This window comes from Cryptomeria japonica, chromosome 9, assembly GCF_030272615.1.
Source record: "Cryptomeria japonica chromosome 9, Sugi_1.0, whole genome shotgun sequence".
NCBI lineage: Eukaryota > Viridiplantae > Streptophyta > Pinopsida > Cupressales > Cupressaceae > Cryptomeria > Cryptomeria japonica.
In genome coordinates this window covers 372,367,379-372,391,415 of record NC_081413.1, presented here as the reverse complement: position 1 = coordinate 372,391,415, position 24,037 = coordinate 372,367,379, and the positions used below count along the sequence as shown (strand labels likewise).

The 24,037-nt window shown below is 36.6% G+C and overlaps 1 protein-coding gene across 1 annotated transcript in view; it reads right to left on the bottom strand.

Annotated features, from left to right (window-relative positions):
- Positions 1–3,315: 3,315 nt before the first annotated feature.
- Positions 3,316–24,037, bottom strand: part of LOC131072520 (uncharacterized) — a 125,815-nt gene continuing 105,093 nt past the window's right edge. The window contains exon 8 of the mRNA XM_058008695.2: positions 3,316–3,939. Within this exon, the coding sequence (XP_057864678.2) occupies positions 3,829–3,939 (111 nt within the window). The 3' untranslated portion in view covers positions 3,316–3,828. The remainder of the gene's footprint in view (positions 3,940–24,037) is intronic.

Genomic DNA, 24,037 nt, shown 5'->3' with positions numbered 1-24,037 from the left:
CCAACATTGATGAAGCGAGGACTTACTATTTTTAGTAAGTCATGGAATGGTTATTTTGGTGATACCGTCCTACTGAGCTCTCCATGCTTTGTCACTGGGCGTGAAGATCATGTTTTTCGGAGCATTAGTTCTTTACTTACTATTTTTAGTAAGTGGTAGTGTGGCATAATTCTATTTCTAGAAGTGGACAAGGTCCTGATCCTGCAGCAGTTCAGTGGTCTTCCTGACTCAGTTTCATCCTGGTTCTGACAGTAATCAGTATATGTGACACAATTAAATATTATTTCCTTATCCTAAGGTTTAATATTTAATTAATCTGATTAATTGCTATTGATTTATTGAATTTGGGATTAATGCCTATTATATTCTAAGTATTTGGCGAAATTCATGTGTAATAAGGGATGTTGAAATTATTTAGAGGAATATTATTTTATATTGCATCTCTAATATTTGCCAAGTGATTAATGTGGGTCCATGGCTTTTTGGCATGAGGTTTGACTTATGAGAATGGCGCTACACTTGGGTCCACGTGAGGTGAAATGAAATGCAAATGAAGGAAGTGGAGTTTGGAGGAATTTGCATTTGAATTTTGATGGTGAGAAGTTATAAATAAGAGCCTTGGGCTCCCATTTCAGGCATCTTGAAAATTTGTAATGTTATGCTGCTGGTTTGGCGACAGAATTTGAGGCTTCGAAGTGCGTCTCCCTAGTGCTTCTCGATTTTGTACTTGAAACATGGTACCTAGCTGCGTGTTGTATTCTACTACATTTTTCAGAGCTTGCCATAGTCATTTTTGGTGAAGTGATTCTGGAGACTTGTTGGTTTTGCCTGTGGCTGAAGTACATTTTCGATCACATCTCTCTGTCGAAGCGATTGACGATTATGGGTATCAGCTCTATCCTCCTTCCCAGCAATGACGATACATTTTGTGAGTTTATAGCAATTTTAATTAACCTTTGAATTTCCTAGACCAAATCAAAAATTCTTAGGCTAGGCGTGGGTTTATGTTTGCATTGGGATGCGTGCCAATTTAATGAGGCATTTTTGGTAACATGGTTTTGGTTGGTTGTTGTTGCACTTGATATATTGTGGGTTTGGGACTGGTTTGAAGTGATTTGGATGTATATTGAAGGAGTTATGAGCTTTTTAGCATTTTCATAGGCTGTTGATTTGTAATTCCAGCCTGCAGATTGATTTTAGCATAAATTCATGTTCTTATTGTGATAATCTACATTACTCTCCTTCTCTTATCTCTATTTTTGTAAGGTTAAGTAGTAGTAGTACTAACCAGTTCTTCTTTGTAATTCTCATCCTACTGAAAAAGTGGAAGAGGCTAGCTTGCCGCCTACTATCAAGCAAATTTGTAATTTCAGTCCTCCCACTCCATAAGTGGTCGAGTGATAGTTATGTGTAATGGTCCTCCCACTGCATAAGCGGTCGAGTTGAGGTTGTTATGTAATTGCAGTCCTCCCGCTAAAATATTGCGGTTGAGTGATTCTTATTTTGTGTATCTTACTTGGCTGGTTCATCGCCAAGTTTCCTTGTTTTCCCACTGGATAAGCGGAAAGGGCTGGCTTGTCGCCCAAGCATTGCATTGTATTCAGTTTCTTAAGCTAATGATCCCCTCAACACCGTATGCTCTCACCTTCCCACATTGGGCACTTGGTGATCAGAAAGTGGAAAGGTTCCTTTCCCAGCATGTTTCAGTTTATGATTTCTAACCTTAACGGGTTAATTTCTTGTTGATGTTTATTGTTGGTCTTAAAAATAAAAATAAAAAATAACTGGGATATTACACCTTAGGCTTAGCAACAAGAACAATGTTAGGGATCCAAAGTGAATAATCAATAGACCAAATAAATTCAACCTTTAGCAATTTTTCGATCACATAAGAGCTAAGTCATGAATACAAATCAAACTTAAATAAATACATAGAGCTAAGCCATGATATGTAAAAATAAAAAAATATAGTGTTAAGGAGAGATGGGAAAGAGGTTGTATAGCTATTTCATTATTATATGTTGACCAATACATATACAAATGATTCTTAATGATTCTTAGGCTTAGCAGAGTGAACAAAACCTTGAGCAATTTTGTTATCACATTGAGCTAAGTGATGAATACAAATCAGATTCAAATGAATAATACAGCTAAGTCATGACATGTAAAAAGAAGATATTTAGTGTGAAGGAGAGAGGGGAAGAGGTTGGGTAGCTAATTCATTATTACTTATTGACTGATACATTGTGTATGATGTTGTTTGAGTGCTGGATCAAAGTTGGAATGAAGCGCAAATAACAATCATAGAACAAATTCAATATCTCTATGACTCTAGACAAAATCACAATAGCAATTTTGACTGATTCACATAATCTTGCCATTTATAGGATAGTGTTCTTCATGCCTACAAACTTGGGGAACATGTTAACTTCACATTAATTGATTGTGGATAGTGTCGTATTGCAGATAACTTTTGGAGCTTGTTATATAAGCATTGAAGTTTTTTAAGCTTCCTTGTGCCTTAGTTATTAAGCCCCTTGTTGTTTTCAAAATGTAAAATGCGATGATGCAATATCTATCTTTAGGAATGTCAATGCAAGATTAATTATCACCTAATGTTCTTGGTGTGCTTTCTTTGTAGGCAAATTGATGCTTTAATGATTTCTTTGTCTTTTGTGATGATGTTTGCCCTAGCTAACAACCTAAGGCATGGATTTAAATATGATATGCAAGCCAACTAACAACAAACAATTTTTGTATTAGATCAATTCAAAATAGATGGAGAATGAAATTGAATCTAGGTGAACAGAATCATGATAACAATCATATCTATGAGGTGGAATCATGAAATCATGTCCAGGAGATTTATATGGATGATACATGGAAAGTATGGATGAATGAAAGCTAAAGTGGACATAAGGATGAGTGATTTCTAAGATGTGTCATCTTTTGTACATAAATGACTTGCATTGAGTGCTAAATTGACATATCTTAAGACATGACTAAAGTGAGTGTAAAACTAATAGAATACGGACTTTATCCTCTGCTATATATACACACATTTAAACACATCTATATACATGTGTACAAATACAATAATAGATACTGAGGAAGAGGTTCCATTGTCAGAAAGTCTTTGCACGTGACTCAAACTTGCGGTAGATAGGTAAATTTCCTACAATTTACAACTGGATCATACCCTCAGGCTGGGCTTATTCAATAGCAACAAAGAAATTTTTTGTTTATTTCTAGTAATAGATAAATTTATTGCTCGGCACTTGCCATTCAAGACAGAACAAAATGAGATTAACTACATTAGATAAACACTTTTATATTGATTTCATATTGAAAAATATAATCAATGGATACTTTTATGAACCACATGAGATGTAGAATTCAACCTACAATATAACTCAGAAACAGATATACTTACATGACTGGTGCTAGTATTTCTCTAATGAAATTTTTACCCGACTTTAGGAATTATCAAGCAATCACCAGCTCAAATTACAGTTGCATAGGAATGCATCCGTATAGACTGGGAATATTATCAAATTCACATGCAAGGCATAATACCCATTCAGCGACTATGCACAAGCCAAGCACTCAGAGATTCTTTCAGCTGTCATTGAAATTATGAAGGTTCATTGGTCCACGTCTTGTGCTACCAACATTTGTAAACCAGCATGCCACCGAGTTTCAAGTAAAAAAGAACTCTTGCTTTGAATCAAACTAACAGATTTTTTAACACTAAAAAGGGAACCAAAATAAAAGACCTTCGTTGCAATGATAAATGCAACATAATATCTATTTCAACTGCGGCATAAATTAGCACAACTTTGAACCTGAGTAGGAGAATACACGGACAGCATTTTCATAGCTGATCTGAGCCAGTTTTTCATCTGATATTTCAAGTAGATTGGCCACATATTTTAGGACCTGCAAAAAGATTGTATAATTTTCAGTATTTACACTGCCAATCACAATCATGACCCACCTTTTTTCTAAAATTTGTTAGCTAATCAGAGCCTTTTTAATAAGCTATATGGTATATTGAGGCTACTTGTCCAATAGAACTTCTAATGATTCAAAATATCTAATGGTATGTACAAGATGAAGGTCTCCAATAATATCATACTATCAACCTTTTAATAGAGAAAGATAGGAAGCTATATGGAATATTGAGGATTCTTGTTCGATAGAACATTCAATGATTCAAAATATGTAATGGTATGTAAGCACTATAATAAAGGTCTCTAATAACATCATATTATCAACCTCTTAATGGAGAAAAGGTAAAACGCCTCTCCTAATGGACACACAAATTTATAGAGGATATTAAGATTGACAATCTATTGGACAACACAGTAAAAGGGCTAATCAAAAGACTGTTAGATTGAGGGCTAAATGAAAGACAATAAGGTAAAAGATGGTTAAGCTAGGGGCTAAATGTAGGACAATATGATAATAAGGTAAATAACATGTAATAATGAAAACCTAATCAACTATTACTTACACTTTAAACCTATTCAATAAGTTTTGACATGGGAACCTATCATCTTGACTTTTTTTTTTATGTTTTCAAAGGAGAGACATAAATAATGATAGAACAAGACAAATTAGAAATAACAAATTTCTGCTATAGGTGGTCTTGGGTACTTTAGGCTAAAGACTATCGAAAACTTAATCATGTATATAATATATTTCGGGTGGACACCACCAAGGGTTTTCATCTGTAATGTCCCCATTTTCATGAGGATCAGTCTGCAGAGGAGTTTGGCCTATTACTTGATCCTCGTAGGCCAAAAGGTTGATAAGAGGGTCGCTTGGTCAGTTGTTTGTGGCTTCACATTCCATTTTAATATGATTTTTTGGTGAGATAATGTGTTCTCACGTATGATGTCACGTGTGTTGCACTTTATATTCATAATGATATTTTAATTATCTAGAGTGCAATTAGAAAAAAAAAAAGTCACTTAAATAATATTATTAAAGGGGGAAACTTTTCTAGAAAGTTCAATTTAATAAACAAAAGCGAACAACTATAAATTATTATAAATTATTATGCCTTAATTTAGATTATTAAGCTAGATACAATTAATTGATCATAATGCCATCAATAATTATTATATTTAGACCTCATCCTTACTTCTTTCCTAACCCTAATGGAGGATGGGGATCTACTATCATAGGGCGCTTGAGACCACCTCCACAAGTAGGCCCAAGAGTTACACGAATGCCCGTCAACACCACCACTCAGCCCAAGGGTTTCATGGACACCTGTCAATACTACCACTTGGGAGTCACCTGATTTGGGATAGAATTACTCTGCCTCTACCTACAAAAACCAACCTATCCTTCCAAAGGCTTATAAGTAAGTATATTGATGTCTATATATTAATATTTATATAATAAACATATACTTACATTCATCATTACTCCACATAATGGATAATTATATTTATTTATCATTCATCTTATTTCTATTACCTAATTATCAATTTATACTTATCAACCATAATGCATACCTCAATTATAAATGGACTGCTGCATAAAATGCCAAATGCCAATATTAATGCAGACTTCCCTTATAATGGCTAATTCCAGATTCATCCTTGATCGATCTGCCTTTGCATATACTACCATTCAAATCTGCTCATAACACGTATGGAAATCTTTCTTCACAAACTGCTTTCGAATAATTTTTCAATTATAACCTCATATATTTCCGCTGTATAAATGATGCATCTATTTTCTTCCACGCTCAACACACTATCCCCCATATCTTCTTCAAATTTAATCTGTATATAATAATATATATATTTTTCTTCCAAGAGTCACACTCCTTGGAAAGGACATTTTATTGGAGAGACGTGTCTTCCCAATTAATAGGAGCCTTTATTAATGTTTATTTATATTAAAACCTTAACAAATTAATCACTGTATTATATGATATGAATTGCTATCTAAATAATCATCTCCTTCGATTGCTATCACACCCCCTCTTATTTTGTCTTATTCGCAAACTAAATCACTTCTTTTTAGATATTGGTGATTGTTATTCATATCACTCCCTGTAAACATTAGTTATTAGTCTATTTAGTGGCTATAAAGGCAGACAGATATGACATGCATCAGATCTGGTCTGCCACTGTATATTGCTTTATAATTTATCTAATTTACCTCAGATTGCTGAGATAGCAACACAAAGTCTCATTTTCTATAGTTTTTTTTTTCGGTTAATGACAAATTGCTTGAAATCAGCTAAGGAGAATTCGTTATTTATTTAATAATAGTGAAATGAATTTATTCATTTTTTAATCAGGGACATGACAATCAATTCAATGATTGAGAAGATGAAAGTAATCATGAAAGCGAAAGAGCAAGATCCAAAAGAAACATTCTTCAATCAACTACAACAAATCACTGTGGAGAGATGGAACAAAAATGACCACTCCATTGCATCTCCTTGCCTTTGCATTGAGTTTGAAGTATTATAGTCGAGATCTCCTTACTGACACAAGAGTTGCCCCATATAGAGATCCTGAAGTTGCTCGAGGGTACATGGCAGCCCTTCGTAGAATCTTTCCCCAAGACCTACGGCGTGCAGTGAGGGCTAAATTCATGATTTTTTCAAGCACAAATGATTGTGGTTTTGAAGCTCTTAGGGACAAGAATAAGGTTCCTACTCATAGTTGGTGGTATTTCCATGGAGAAGCATACCAACACCGACAACCCATTGCCATCAAAATTTTATCGCAAGTAAGTTCTTAGTTATTAAATAAAATCTTCTATCTTTCTTATTTTTTAATTTTATTTATATCTCTTAACTCTCTGATTTCAAAATCTTGATAGGTTGCTAGTTCATCATCATTTGAGAGGAATTGAAGCACATACTCCATCTAGTCAATAAAGCGCAATAGAGTACACTCCAAAGAGGAGGAATTGGTCTTTGTACGTTCAAACTTGCAGCTTGTCACACACAAAGAAAATGCCTACAAACAAGGGGAGACAAAGTAGTGGGATATTGATTCAGAGGATACCGAGTTGGATGATTCAGTTTCTTGCCTTTTTCTGCACTTGGAGTTGATGATGACCATGAGCTAACTAGTGATCATGAGATTGAGTTTGCTCGTAACCCTACCAATGCCAATGCTAGTGCCAGTGTCACTATTTGTGGTTCTTCTAATTTACCATAGCATGAGCTACCTAGTAATCATGAGACTGAGTTTGATAGTAGCCCTGCCAATGCCAGCGCCAGTGCCACTATTTGTGGTTCTTCTAATTTACCATAGCATATGGAGGATAATGATGATATTTTTTATGACCCATATGATATTTGATCAGTGATGGCTAATCATTGACACTTGACATTACTATTTTTGAACTAAAACATTAAGGTGTCATCTATGGGGCCGATAGAATGCATCGGCCCCATAATATATAAGTGTTGGACTTACAAATACACTATGGGGATGGTGCATTCTATCAGCCTCATAGACAAAACCAAACATTAATATGGTGGTGTACTTACTATTTTTCTATGTTATTAGAACTAAAACTTTAATATACATCATGAAAATTGAGTTTTGACTATTAATATGGTAGTGTATTTTTGAACTTTACTACTACTGTAAAATTCCTTACTAGGAATTGACTACAAATAATGCATATGTTCAGATTATGCAGAGGATGACTACAAATAATGCATATGTCCAGATTACGTAGAGAAATATTATGTAATTTAGCCAGACATGCCTATGAAATTCCTTAGTATACTCCTTGCACTCCCAATTTAACCTTCGTACTTGTTATTCATTATAGTATGATTGAACAGTCATTATACAAATTCAATATCATTTGATTAAGCATTTCAGGGTGCACCTGTTAATTTGCAATGTTGTCAGTGCCAAACTTGCTTCCGTGATCCTTCGGTGACGTCAACGTTTGCTTACTAGTTGGCAGCGTGAAGACCTCTGCCATGCCCACGTTCCACAGCACCCGACTTTGACTCCGCTTAACCTTACGGAATAGTCCACCAAAGGCCGGCCTGTACCTCCGTCACGATCACTACGAAATATTTGTATTCCTCACACGACGGTCATTGTGTATTGTTTGCCACCCTCACGCGATGTCACTGTGTATCGTTTGCACTCTTCATGCGATCGTATTATCCCGATATCGGCCTCCTTGCCACTAGATACGAGTTGATCGTATTGTCTGTCTCTACGTCCGAAGTTGACACACCGATACGAGCATAATGAAATCGACTAGTCTCTGCGTCTGTTGATCACACCCGATACGATCATAAGGAATATGTAGAATACATTCTGGTCTCACGGCATTCCACAGAAATATACCAGCACGACTTCTATCACATTGCCACCCACTGTTTGTGCTATCACGATTCCACCAATAGGCCAGTCTTCACTAACGAAAGGAGGTTGAATTCTGTTTGCATTCTGCCACACAGAAAAATGAGATTCTCTTCTCCAGGTATTGTCTTTATAAAATCTGATATTCCTCCTTATTTGCCAATCCTTATTTAAAGGACAAAAGAGGGTAAAATTCCCGTAGGAAACCAACTCTCGCAGAGTAGATAATTAAATAATAGTTAGCAGAGTATTTAGGCAAACTAATATTTAACTTTAATCTTTATTGAAAAAATCAAAGAACTCTTATTATAATATATTAGTCAACATTAGCACTAATATAAAATAAGGAAAGTTCACTTTATTCATAATTAATACCAAATAGTATTAATTTGACAGGGACATCACTGTTGGCAATATAGCTTTATAACAGACAATGAAAGATTGTTGGCATTTCAATAAGGATATTGAGAAGGTTGTTGATGATTATGGATATAACTGATTAAGGATGTTTTACTGTCCTGATATTATTATTTTGTCATTGATGTCAAGAAATTGATTTTCTAATTCAATATGATGTTGCCATATCTTGAGAAGTATGATTTAAAGATTATAAAGATGTCGGTAAAAGACACAGGAAAGAATATGATGAATAAGGGGATGAATAAGGTATTCAATGGGCAACTAGTACCGAGTCAGACAATGATGAGATCATGATGTTTTAGATTGTTTTAACATCATACATATGTTGTAAATTGTAAAGTTATACTATACTATGTTACCAAGCAAAGAACCTAGTCGGTAAACCCTAAGGAACCTAGTCAGTAAACCCTAAGGTTATCGCTATCGGTTAATGAAGGCGGAATGTCTACCGAGTGAAGTTTAGTATTTACCGAGTTGTAACCAAGCTATAACAAAATGCATTAAATGTTTACATGCGGTATTTAATGAAGGAAGCTAATGAGCTAGAACTGATTAAATGATTGGTGAGTCGTGAATGAAGTTTGTTAACGAATCTAAAGCAAAGGAAAGTCAGCATGAAGATCTACAACTCAGATTGAACCGCAATACCCTGGCACAAGTTCCAAGACTAATATGCAAGTTCCAAGGCGGGGTAAAATGTTTTCAGATCAAAAGATGCATTGAACCTGGACATGATCGAAGATCTGAAGGCTATGATTGATCATGGGAAATGTGATCAAGGAGATTATGTGGTTACCGAATTGTTTATAAATAGGAAACTGTTGATAAACAATGCATGCGGGCAAGTGTATGCACAGGGATGCTACATAGTGATTACCGAGCACAGAAGCTTGAAGACCTGTTAGAATAACAAAGTATAGAAGCCCAGCAGATAGACAAGATTAGTTCATGTCTAGATTGTATTGAACAAATAGGAATCTGCTTTAGCATTTTAGATGTGAAGTTGCAGATAGATTTTATTACTGTTATTTTGTGAAAGTGACAGAAAATCTCTTAACCGAGTGGACTTAACAGTCTTATTTGTAAAACCCTCTAGCAAGGTGACATTCTGATTGAGTGTTTGAAATCCTTTAACAAGGTCACTTCTAACAAAGTGAAGATCCTAACAGATCTGAGGGAAATCCCTTAACCGAGTCACATCTAGCAATGTGTTTGTAATCTTTAACAGGATTTGCTTTTAACCGAGCATACTCTAGAAGAGTATATTTCTTAGTGGGTCCGAAATCCCACAGTGTTTTTTCCCTATTTGGGTTTCCACGTCAATTCTGGTGTTATGAGGTTTATGATGTTTATATGCTTTTGAGTTTGCATGTTTGACAGTTTTGGTTATATTACTGATATATATGTTACCGAGGTTGAATCTAATGTTTTTATGGATGTTTAAGTTTGTATGATTCACCCCCCCTCTCTCATCTTGTTGGTTATTGGATCTGTACTTATATTAAGTATCAGAACTATCAATTGGTATCAGAGCTTTGGACTCCGGAAGAAAAGTTTAAAGGCACTTGAGTTAAAGATCCAAAGATGTATAAGAGGGATGCACCGAAGCTTAACAAGTCAAGTTTCTCTACATGGCATAAAAGGATGAAGCTACATCTATCAGGAGTTGGAGAATATGTTGTATACTATCTGGAGAATGATTTTGTCACACCGAGCACCTATCCATTGACTATGGAAGAGATAAAGGCGAAGCAAGAACATATTCAAGCAATGATTGAAATAACATCTGCATTGACCGACTCAGAGTTTAATGATCTAGAAGGCTGCAATGATGCAAAGGCAATGTGGGATAAGCTCATATCAGTATATGGTGGAGATGAACATGTTCAAAGAGCAAAAGTAGATAGTCTAAGAGGACAACTTGAATCTATGAGGATGAATGTAGTACAGTACAAGACTAAAGGAGATTGTCAATCAAATCAAAGGAGCAGGTCGAACTATTGAAGAAAAGGATATAACAAGTAAGTTGTTAAGAACCCTTCTACCGGCTTATGCAATCCGAGTCTCTGCAATCAATGAATTGAGATCTGTACCTAATATGCCAGTTTCTTTAGATGCTACTATTGGTAAGCTACATGCATTTGAGTTAAGTAACTTTGATAACAGTGGATCTTCGGTAAATAAAGTTGAATCTGCATTTAGTTCTTTTCATCTTGATGAATCTAATGATTTCAATGAAAGAAAGTATAAGTACTCTGAAGGAGATCACAGTGGAGCAAGTGAGAGATTTCGTAAGAACATGGAGGCAGTACACAAACTGTATGAGAAAATCAGAAAGCAAGAAAAGTTTGAAGCACTATTAGCCAAAAGGTTACCAAGAGGCAAAGGTAAGTATAAAGGAAAACTACCTTTGAAATGTTTCAATTGTGATAAGATAGGACATATGGCTTCTAACTGTCCTGACAGAGAATCTAGTGAAAAGAGAGATTACCGAGATGACAGACAGAAAGATAATCATTACAGAGGACACCGAGACTTCAGAAGAAGAGATAGAAAGACATGTTTAATAGCTGATGAAGAATCCAATGATGATAAATCAAATGAGACTGATACAGAGGAAGTAGTTTATGTGGCTATCAAAGATGGATCAAATGAAGAAAGGTATGAAGAAAAAGCCCTAATATCTCACATAAACACTAATGATTTTTGGATTATAGATAGTGGATGCTCACATCATATGACAGGAGATAAACACAAGTTTGTTATATTAGAAGATTATGATGGAGGCTATGTTAGATTTGGTAATGATGCACCATGTCCGGTAAGAGGTAAAGGATCTATAACACTTCTTGATAATGCAAGATGCAATGATGTTTATTGGGTTGAAGGTTTGAAATACAATTTGTTGAGTGTAGCACAGCTAAACAACACAGGTTACCGAATAGAATTTCAGAAAGGAATTGTCAAAGTTTATGACATGAATGGAAAGTTAGCTGCTACCGGGACACAAACAAAAAGTAATACATTTCACCTTGACTCAAATCGGAATAAGTGTTTGTATGCAAAGATAGATGATACCTGGTTATGGCATAAAAGGTTTTGTCATGTAAATTTTGATAATCTGATCAAAATAAGTAAGAAGCACCGAGTAAGAGGTCTACCGAGTCTTGAAAAACCTGAGAATGTTATGTGTCGAGGATGCCACATGGGTAAGATGACGAGATCAAGCTTTACAAGTAAGTCTTACACTTCTAAGGGAATTTTAAATCTAGTGCACACTGATCTTTGTGGTCCTATGAAAGTTCAAAGTTATTATGGTGATAAATATTTCATATTATTTGTGGATGACTATTCAAGGATGATGTCGGTAATGTTTTTAAAAGAAAAATCAGAAGCTTTTCAAATGTTTAAATGGTACAAGGCAAGAGTTGAAAATGAAACAGGAAGACAACTGAAATGTCTTAAATCAGATAGAGGAGGAGAGTTCACATCTGATGAGTTCAATTTATTCTGCAATGATCATGGTATTAAAAGACAAGTCTCTGCACCGAGAATTCCACAGCAAAATGGAATAGCTGAGAGAAGAAACAGATCTATTGTAGATTGTGCTAGAACACTGATGATTGAAAAGAAGGTGCCACAAACATTTTGGAGAGAAGCAATAAGCACAACAGTTTACACCTTGAACCGAGTTCAATTGAAGAAAGGTACTTTGAAGACACCATATGAAATCTGGTATGATAAGAAACCTAATGTAAGTTATTTTAAAATCTTTGGAAGTATATGCTATGTTCACAAAGATGATAGAAATGGCAAGTTTGATCAGAAAAGTGAAGGAACATTTCTAGGTTATTCTTCTAGAAGCAAAGCATTTAAATGTCTAATCAAATCATCTAACAAAATAGTAGAAAGTGCAAATGTGAAAATTGATGAATTTGCAGAAAGAAATGATGAAGGAAATTCCAAGGAACCAGAAGACTATGATGAATTTCTCTATGTTCAACCGAGAAGTCTTACCGAGAAGACTGTTGAAGAAAATGAAGAGAATATCCAGTTACCGAGTGATGAAGAAGATCATACAGAGCCTACCGAGCCTATATTAGCCAAGTATGTCAGAAGACATCATGCACCAAGTCAGATTATAGGAGATAAGGATGATCCAGTGATGACAAGGAACAAACTGAGACAGAACACATGTTTGATATCTGAATTTGAACCGAGAATAGTGAAAGAGGCATTTAACAGTGAAGATTGGATAAATGCTATGACAGAAGAGATTGATCAAATCAAGAAGAATGACACATGGACACTAATCACAAGATCGAAGGACAAAAATGTAATCGGTACAAAGTGGATTTTCAGAAACAAGCTAAATGAAAAAGGAGAGGTCATTCGAAACAAAGCAAGACTAGTTTGCAAAGGTTATGCTCAAGAAGAAGGAATTGATTATGGTGAAATTTTTGCACCTGTTGCTAGACTTGGAGTAAGAACATTGTTGGCATATGCTGCTTTCAAAAATTTCAAGGTATATCAAATGGATGTCAAATCTGCATTTCTGAATGGAATATTGGAAGAAGTTGTTTTTATTGAACAACCTGAAGGATTTGTTGAAGACAAGAATAAAGATCGGGTATGTAAATTGAACAAAGCTTTATATGGTTTGAAACAAGCACCTAGAGCATGGTATGAAAGATTACACTCTTATTTGATTAAGATTGGTTTTATAAGGACAAGTGAGAACAGCAATATGTATATGAAGAATGATGAAAACGGAATACTGATCTCAGCCATATTTGTTGATGATATTATATTTTGTGGCAATGAGATGCAAGAACTTTGGAAATGAAATGAGCAAAGAATTTGAGATGTCATTAATCGGTGAGATAAAGTATTTTATAGGTTTACAGATACTGCAAATGAAAAATGAGATTTTCATTACTCAATCCAAGTACATAAAGGAAATCTTGAAGAAATTTGGAATGGAGGATTCAAAACCAGTAAGTACTCCTATGACTACCAACTGTAAATTATCAAAGAATGATGAATCTGCATCTGTTGATGAGACACTTTACTGATCCATGATTGGAAAGCTACAATATGTTGTTCACAGCAAACCAGATATAGCACATGCAGTAGGTATAGTTGCAAGATTCTCTGCAGATCCTAAGGAAACATACATGACAACAATCAAAAGAATTTTTAGATACTTGAAAGGGACAGAGGATTATGGCTTAGTATATCAGAAAGGCAATGATTTTGATTTAAAAGTTTATACTGATGCTGATTGGGCAGGCGACATTGATGACAGAAAAAACACAAGTGGAGGAGCTTTCTTTTTAGGAGAAAGACTAGTGAGTTGGCTTAGCAAGAAACAAGGATGTGTTTCACAGTCAACAGCAGAAGCTGAATACGTTGCTGCAGCATTGAATTGTACCAACATTGCATGGATCAAACAACTGTTGGAAGGTATAAATGTGAAAGTTACCGAGCCAGTAACTATATTCTGTGACAATACTAGTGCCATTAATATTTCAAAGAATCTTGTTATGCACTCTAAGACAAAGCACATCTCTATCAAATATCATTATCTTAGAGAAGAAGCTCAAGAGAAGAAAGTGGTGTTGGAGTATGTTAGCACAAAGGAACAAATAGAAGATATCTTCACCAAGCCACTACCAAGGGACACTTTTGAATATCTCAGAAGTAAGTTAGGGGTCCTACCCCTATCTTCTACTCACTGACCGAGTTCGGTGAAAGCATCAATCTGGTGACTCTATTGAATATCATTTGGGAGTTGATGTTGATTTACACCCTTTAGGATGTTTTCTAAAGGTGTACAGGAAATATTACAGGGAACAGGAATTGAAGACAAAATGCTCTGACCGAGACTCAGTTGATACACAACAGCAGGAAATAACTTCTTACAGGAAGAAATTATGTTTTAGTTCTTTACTTTTTGGCATTGTTGTCAAAGGGGGAGAAGACTAATATAGGGGAGAAGACCTATTAGGGGAGAAGACTGAGAGAAGACTGAAGATTGGAAAGAAAACTGAAGAAAACAACAGAAGTCTAATGTATGGGGGAGAAAGTCTGATGACAGCAAGAGAGCATTTCAGCATTTCAGAATCACAGCAATCCGAATCTTTTAAGGTCAAATCAATTGGTTTTGCCATCAATGCCAAAGGGGGAGATTGTTGGCAATATAGCTTTATAACAGACAATGAAAAATTGTTGGCATTTCAATAAGGATATTGAGAAGGTTGTTGATGATTATGGATATAACTGATTAAGGATGTTTTACTGTCCTGATATTATTATTTTGTCATTGATGTCAAGAAATTGATTTTCTAATTCAGTATGATGTTGCCATATCTTGAGAAGTATGATTTAAAGATTATAAAGATGTCGGTAAAAGACACAAGAAAGAATATGATGAATAGGGGGATGAATAAGGTATTCAATGGGCAACTAGTACAGAGTCAGACAATGATGAGATCATGATGTTTTAGATTGTTTTAACATCATACATATGTTGTAAATTGTAAGGTTAATACTATACTATGTTACCAAACAAAGAACCTAGTCGGTAAACCCTAAGGAACCTAGTCGGTAAACCCTAAGGTTATCGCTATCGGTTAATGAAGGCGGAATGTCTACCGAGTGAAGTTTAGTATTTACCGAGTTGTAATCGAGTTGTAACCGAGTTGTAACCGAGCTATAACAGAATGCATTAAATGTTTACATGCGGTATTTAATGAAGGAAGCTGATGAGCTGGAACTGATTAAATGATTGGTGAGCCGTGAATGAAGTTTGTTAACGAATCTAAGGCAAAAGAAAGTCGACATGAAGATCTACAGCTCAGATTGAACCGCAATACCCTGGCACAAGTTCCAAGACTAATATGCAAGTTCCAAGGCGGGGTAAAACGTTTTCAAATCGAAAGATGCATTGAACCTGGACATGATCGAAGATCTGATGGCTATGATTGATCAAGGAGATTATGCGGTTACCGAATTGTTTATAAATAGGAAACTGTTGATAAACAATGCATGCGGGCAAGTGTATGCACAGGGATGCTACATAGTGATTACCGAGCACAGAAGCTTGAAGACCTGTTAGAATAACAGAGTATAGAAGCTCAACAGATAGACAAGATTAGTTCTATGTCTAGATTGTATTGAACAAATAGGAATCTGCTTTAGCATTTTAGATGTGAAGTTGCGAATAGATTTTATTACTGTTATTTTATGAAAGTGACAGAAAATCTCTTAACCGAGTGGACTTAACAGTCTTATTTGTAAAACCCTCTAGCAAGGTGACATTCTGATTGAGTGTTTGAAATCCTTTAACAAAGTCACTTCTAACAAGGTGAAGATCCTAACAGATCTGAGGGAAATCCCTTAACCGGGTCACATCTAGCAATGTGTTTGTAATCTTTAACAGGATTTGCTTTTAATCGAGCATACTCTAGAAGAGTATATTTCTTAGTGGGTCCGAAATCCCACAGTGGTTTTTCCCTATTTGGGTTTCCACGTTAATTCTGGTGTTATGAGGTTTATGATGTTTATATGCTTTTGAGTTTGCATGTTTGACAGTTTTGGTTATATTACTGATATATATGTTACCGAGGTTGAATCTGATGTTTTTATGGATGTTTAAGTTTGTATGATTCACCCCCCCCCTCTCTCATCTTGTTAGTTATTGGATCTGTACTTATATTAAGTATCAGAACTATCAATCACAACTACTGCATATATACAAACCCAAACCCCCCCAAAAAAATGGGGCCGAAACTGGGAACCCAAACCCGAACCCTACTCTGAATCGGGACTAGCAACTTAGTATTAAATCAATAAGAAAGATATCAGTTTTAGTGAGATGATTTAAAAGAAGATAAAGACAGGACCCAAACACTCTGATATCGAGGGTTGTTGGATTCATAGTTGGACTACTCGCGAATCGGCTCGACTCGCCAAGCCCCTGAGAAAAAAATTTGGCAAAAACTCGGCAAAAAACTCGGCAACGTAAAAACACGCTTAATTTTAATAAAAAATGCATTTGTTTTACAAAATTTAATGAGAAGATGCATCCAATGAGTCAATAAATGATAACACAAAAGAAACAAGTTGATTCTAGATATATTTAAATGCAAAGTGTCTACAAAATCGCATCCTCATGAGGAATGCTGATGGCTGGAAGCAAAATAGTAAATAGTTTTTGTAAAACCAAAAGTAAATACATTATTACAAATTACAATTGCAACTTCCTCTTCCCAACTCTAGCTAAAACTAGGGGAGAGGTAAAATAGAGGGTCTAGTCCTAGAAGTTTGCAATGGGCGACTGTGCCTCATTGCTCGGTATGGCTGGCCCATCCTCCATCTTGGATGAAGCTATGTCTCCACCTTCTTGTGGCACTGGCAATGACTCCTCATCCTCATCCTCTTCCTCCTCAATGTCATCCAGCATGAAACCAAATTCACCCCCCTCCTCCTCCATAGCTTGCCTCTCCAAATCAGTGTTGTCATCCTCAGAAAACAATGGAGGTTGCTCCTGTGATGTCCAATCACTGTAAGGATCTATATCATCCAAGTCAAGTGGACCACTTACTACTTCCTCTACCTTCCTTACGCGCAATCGAAGATTATATTGCACAAAGACAAGGTCATTGAGGTGTTTTTGAGCAAGCTTGCTCCTCTTCTTCGTGTCAATGGCTTCAAACAAGCTCTAATTGTGCTCACAACTGGATGAACTACAAGGTTGACATAAGATTCTGAGGGCAAATTTTTTGAGATTTGGGGTATTTCCACCCAACTTTGCCACCAAGCGGCAAAGAAAATAAACTCTAAAAGCATATTGGACAGTGACAGAGGTAACAAGAATAAAGATCCTAACTGAAATGTTCAGTGGCTTATGAAGAGACATAAAACAAGATAGAGGTGCAAATAAAATGCAGACATTGGACCAATCTTTACATGGACTGTCTCACAATTTAAATCACAATGCATAAGAGGATTGACCCTAGAGAACAACGATTCCTGAAGAGGTACCAGAAATTAGTAGATCATAGTTTTGGTGTTTCCATTCATCACTCACCCTCTGTAGATCTGCCATTATCATGCAAGTCTGGGTGAACTGTTTCTGAATTCATTCAAACTTTGTAATCTGGCAATGTATCATCTTCAAGGTCAGGCTACTTATTATTTCCTTTGTTCCTTTCAGCCACAAAGAATTCTTTGTGATAACCAGTTTTGTAAGCTGTTTTTTATATTATAAACGGAGAAAAGGATCCTAGTCCCTCACAAAAATAACACTAAAAACAGCTCCATCAAAAGGAAAGGAGAATGTAACACCCCATGAGAAGCAATTAGATCTCTCAAATCCTTACACGTCTTCAATTTTACCCTCCCTTAGAGCAGCACCAATATCCACTTGCATATCAATATTTTTCATCTTTAAACTAGTTTTATCAGCAACCTCTTCCTACTCCTATTTGCATTTTTTGAGATTTGCATGACAAATTACAATACCAATAGCAGCAAGTCTCATCATATCATCATTAACACCCGCAATATCATTCATAGCCTCTTCAATCCTCTACATCCTATTTTGGACATTGTTTATCTTGTCATGCATGTCTAACCACTTTTCATTGCAAGGCTCTAGTTGTGAATCTTGTCACTAGTGTCTTCAAACTTTCACATTGTATTGTGAAAAGTGTTCAAGCTATCATCCATCTCATTCAATTTTTCTTTGCAACTTTTGCAGCAGCGAAATTTATCAATATTGTTGTCCTCATTAACTGCACACTCCTTAACAGGAGATCAATACACATCCTCATTTTCCTCATTACGCTAAGTAGGGTAATCAGACATTAGATCCTCAAAGTCAACATGGGGGGCATTTGAGCTCCAACTCTTCCTTTGAAGAGTCATTGTAGTATGCTGCCCTGTTTTGCTTTTTTTTTTTTCTATTTGGAATGTGTTTTGCAATGATTTTGCAATGAAAAATAAAGTGCACATAATAAAGCACCTTGCAGCAAATAAACAACTTAGAAGTATGACAATATTTAGAAATACATGAAGCTGAGAATTCTAGATTTTATTTCTGATCTTAAAGTACAGATTTTATTTCTGATCTTAAGTTACAAATTTTCTCAAATTAAGAGCAACCCAGATCATCAAATAGGATTATATATCTATTTCAAACAGAGAAAAATTGATAGAATTTGACAATTTTTTTTGTATTTGCAACCGGCTCTTGTAAGCTCCCAAATATGGATGCCACAACCAAAGATGAATTCTTTTGCTGATAAATCCAAAATACAATGCAACAATAGCCCTAGGCGCCACTCCCAAGCCAAACTAGTGATGCCAAAACCTCACTGGAGACTCAAGAAACCCAAAGCCACTCCCAGACTAATACGGCCAGCTGCAAGAAAAGTACGGCCAGCCAAGGAAGTCACAACAACAATCTCTCCAAAAAACTCTTATTGGTCTTTATTGATCAGATATGCAAAGTTCTCCTCCAAAATTGAAATGAAAACTCCACAAATATGCTCAGTTGTGATCTCTGAAACGAAATCACCAAGATATTCTCCAAATTGTGTCTCTCAACAACATGGGGAATGTCACTTCTCACAAACCTAAGAGGAACAATTTCCTCTAGAAGCAAGTAGCAAAATCAAAATATTAAACTTAGCATAAGAAAAATGAGCTCCAAATTTCTCTTTTATAGCCTCCCACAAGGGGTCAACTTCTACCAATTTGCCTTTCTTAAAATAATAAAATAAAATCAAAGACTTTATAAAGTGTGCCTAAGTCTCCAAAAGACCCCTTTATTGAATATTTGGATTGCACTTTAATCGAGGCACCCAAATAGTTTTTAACTAAAAAATACTAAATAATGATAAAGTTAACTATATAATTTAACTTTATAAAATATTAATTTATCATTATTTAAATCAAAATCACCAGACTACAACAAAAAATTCAGCGAATGATATCAGTTGCTTCCACCAACATTTCTTAAAATAGAAATGTTGATAACTAGCTTAGTTAATGCCCAGAACTAACTAAAAATAGTATGGAAGAACTCATCTAGAATCACTCCTAAAAGGGCATTACGCTCATCGTAACTATCAGAGCTCAAATAAATATCTGATACTGCCATACCGCTAGATCAATTGCCTCCAAAGTTCCCTAGCCCTAACTGATTAGCCTACGGGAACCAAACTGAATAGGCTAACGATCGAGTCGATTGAACAGGTTAGGAAGGGCATTAGAGTCATCTTAAATGCTCACAAAATTTGTACTCTTCTGGAGCACGCTCTGTAAGGAGCCATCCCTGTTAGGAGATTACAAAGACACTGTTAGGTGCCACCTGGTTAAGGGATTTTCTTTACGGCCTGTTAGTGCCTTTACCCTGTTAGAGGTTGCCTTGTTAAAGGACTTAGGATCATCAATTAAGATGTCACCCAGTTAAGGGATTTTACAAAGGGACCTGTTAAAGTCCACCCGGTTAAGGGATTTTGAGTTGCAATGGTTAGAAAGCAACAAGAAGTTGATCTGCTAGAATAGTTATTGATAGCTTGATCAAATTACAATGAAACTCATACTTTGTCTGCACCGGTTGTGTCTTCTCTGCACTACACCGGTTCTCTGCTCATACCCTCGGCTCTGCACTCTGCCGGTCCTCTGCTCATACCCTCGGCTCTGCACTCTGTCGGTCTACTTCACACACACTCTGCTCTGCCAAATCACTTAGCACTTCCTCACTCTTCACTCTGCACTTTGGATCACCTCTCACAAGATTTGCACTTTGCAAATTTGTCGATAAATCATTTTGGTTTTCACCAAAAACCTTTATACCATATTTCGCCAACACATACTCGTTGATTCCTCAATCAATTTACACCTAACACTCGGTAGGTTTGAAATTCAAACCTTTCCAAATCTTCCTGTACTCTCTCTGCGCGCTCTCCATCAATCTCGCTAGCAGCTCATCCTTGACTGCCTCTGCAATTCATAATTTCACCAACCTTTGGATCGTGTTTTGTCTTTTTAATGCGAACCGGAAAATCCGCACAAATCTCACCTTAACTGGTTGTCAACTGCTGTAGACTTCACTATCTGTTTGTTTGATGATATCTCACCATGACTGACTCACCTTTGGTCATCGCATCCAGCTTACCGGTCACTGCTCCGAGATTCCCCGTGGATATCATCCTTCAACCTGTATTACCGATTCACCGGTGTAATTCTGTTATCTTCTGCCACTGGTCACTGATCACTAAGTAGACCGATCACTTGTCTGTCCAGAGAGCTTCGATCATGCATAAGACTACTAAACTTCAATCTGAGTCAACTCCTGTGACCACATCATCATGTCAACTGCTTCTTATGATGACTACTTCTTTATCCGGTGGGAATCCTGTTGTTTCTTATCCAAACATCCTTCAGCATACCGATTGTCGGTTGACACTAACTCACATGTCCGTTGGAAACAATGCACTACCAACATATCCTATATCGGTCTACAGTCCTTGCACAAGTCAACACTAACTTGTGTATCGGTGAGTCCAAAGGTCTTTGTGCTAAAAGGCATTTCCTCACCGGTGAATATCAGAGATATCTCATTAAACATGCAACAATAACAGTACTGCACAAACATTTCTTATATCGGTAACCATCCTATACTGGTTGCAATCAATGACAATCACAATGCCAACAGGTGTTTGTCAACTTGCATCCCATTATCTCCATATCGACCATGGCCGGTTTCCTCCCAATGCCCACCATTAGTAACAACGGGTCAGTAGCTAGGCTCCCTGTTGGCTTCTCCATTGTCTTGTTGGGCTCCTAGCCGATTGCATTGTCACCGAATACATTGGTAATGGCCATCTTTATTTGCATCATGGTTTACAGAATGACAAATACCCGTACAGTTGTAGTGGCCTGCAAAATCTATCTCATGATAGTTTTCTCTGACTCTGCCCGTAGTGGAGTACTCACGGCCTCACTCGACATCCTCCTTTCCTCTTCCATCACCCATTCAACATCGGCCTTAGCCTCCCAAAGTCTTTCCTTCTCCATATGAGGGTCAAGATGTACTACCTTCTTAGTTTGGAGTTTGGTAATTGCCAGAGCTTCCTCATCTGGCTCCTTCACGTCTAGCATATTCACCCCTTTCGTAGTTTTCGGGTCCACACAATTTGCATAGCAACCCTGCTTTGTTACTTTGGCCACTCTAACAATCCCAAACGAAGTGACCCCAGTCATTGAACTCCAACATTGGATCATGAGTCTACCCTTCGCGTCATACTATATTCTCCTTTGTGGGGTGTTGTCATTGCTATTATTGTTCCCTCACCTATTATTTCAATACACTGCAAGAGATGCAATAGAGTTGGCAAGTGGTTTTGAAGGTGTGGTTGGAGGGGTTATTTGGTCCCCTTGGGCAAAGAGCACTTGTGTGCTTCTTGTTTTGAGATTGTATGGGCAATCCTTGATGGAATGTCCCAATACCTAATAGATGTCGCATAATGACTTCTTTGGGAAAGTAGCCTTTGTATGACCTTCTGCCTTCCTTGCAGTTGGTGCACCACAACTGTCGCAAAATGACTTCTTTGGGCAAGTAGCCTTTGTATGACCTTTTGCCTAGCAGTTGGTGCACAACTCTTTATCATTCATACCGCCCTCTTTCTTTGCCTTTAGCTCCTTCATCATTCACAACATATCCCTCCGTAGAGCTTGTACGGTCTTTGATTCATCGTCGCTACTTTCTTCAGTACTATCATCATCATTGGCCTTCTACTTTCTTCGGATGTCTTATTCTCGCTTTCTATGTCCATCACTCGATTGTAAGCATTAGCGTACGAGGATGGTGGCACCACCCTCATTTTTTTCTTCAAGGAAGGAATCCCTTGACAAAACACCATTTCTTGAGTCCATCTGTTGGTTTCTTTTCCATATTCTTCAATAGTTCCTTGACCCTACGATTGTATGCCCGTACGTTCTCGTTCTTGCCTTGTCTAGTGTTGTAAATTTCTACAACAATCTCATTATCATCTCTCCGTAATTTGATTTTTTCTTGAAACACTTTCCTCAGTTCATTACATCCTGCCTTGTGCCTTGTCTATAGGTCTGTATACTATCCAATGGCAATTCCCGCAAGGTAGCTAGGAATGCCTTCAGCTAATAATCCTAGTCATCCTGACCATTTGCCTCCCATATTGTTATACAGGTCTTGCAATGGCGTACTAGATCCTTTGATCCATCCCTTATGAATGTCAGGAGTTTTTGCCTCTCCTAGGTATTCAACGTTGTCTTCACTTGGAAGGTACCGTGTGTATTCGACCAGATGGAATTGTCTTGCTCTTGTCCCTGTTCCTATGCCTCTAATGCACTCTCAGCCACACGTGAGCTCTCTACGCGTCCACCTTCTACTTCTTCTACATCTTGGTCACCTTAATCACTTCTATATTCTCTCCTACCTGGAGTCTTCGGCTCAAGCCCCCCTATTCACGATTGCTCGGTGAGGAACAGATTCCCAATACGGCATAGGTTTGTTTCAAAACGTCTGACAACTTCTGTTTACAGGTTCCTTTCTTCTTCGTCATGTACTGACTATACAAACGAGCTCCTAGTTCTAGTACTAGATTTGGAGTCTTCACTTAAAGCAGAGTGTATGGTTTAGCTACTGGCCTGGTTTGGATTGGATCATTTCGATGTGTACACGTAGTTTGCATCGTAGGGATCATGAAATGTGAGAATCGCACAAAAATATAGTTTGATCATTTGTGATCTAGGAAATGAGAACATGCATTTTGCTCTTGCATTTTGTAAATCAAAAAGAGCACAAAAAGATGTAAATATGTGAGTACCCCTATCTAATGAACTGAGACAGAACCTTGAGTCCCGGTTGCGAGATATGGTCCCAAGTGCTAATAAATGCTACTAGTTCTAATGCTTTTGGTGCCAAAAATGATTTGATAAAATTATAATTATAAACATTATGAAAAATTTTAACAAATAACTAAAATGCTACTAGTTCTAATGCTTTTGGTGCCAATGAACCACTTGTTGAATTAGATACTTTCAATGAACATCGAAAAACAATGTGTTTGACAATCACTATAGGCCATTTTCCTATTTGAACAGATAATATCTGTAAATGTAATACAATCCAACCCTTATATTATTGGACAATATCTTTATATGTGGGATACTTTGTTATTGGGGTA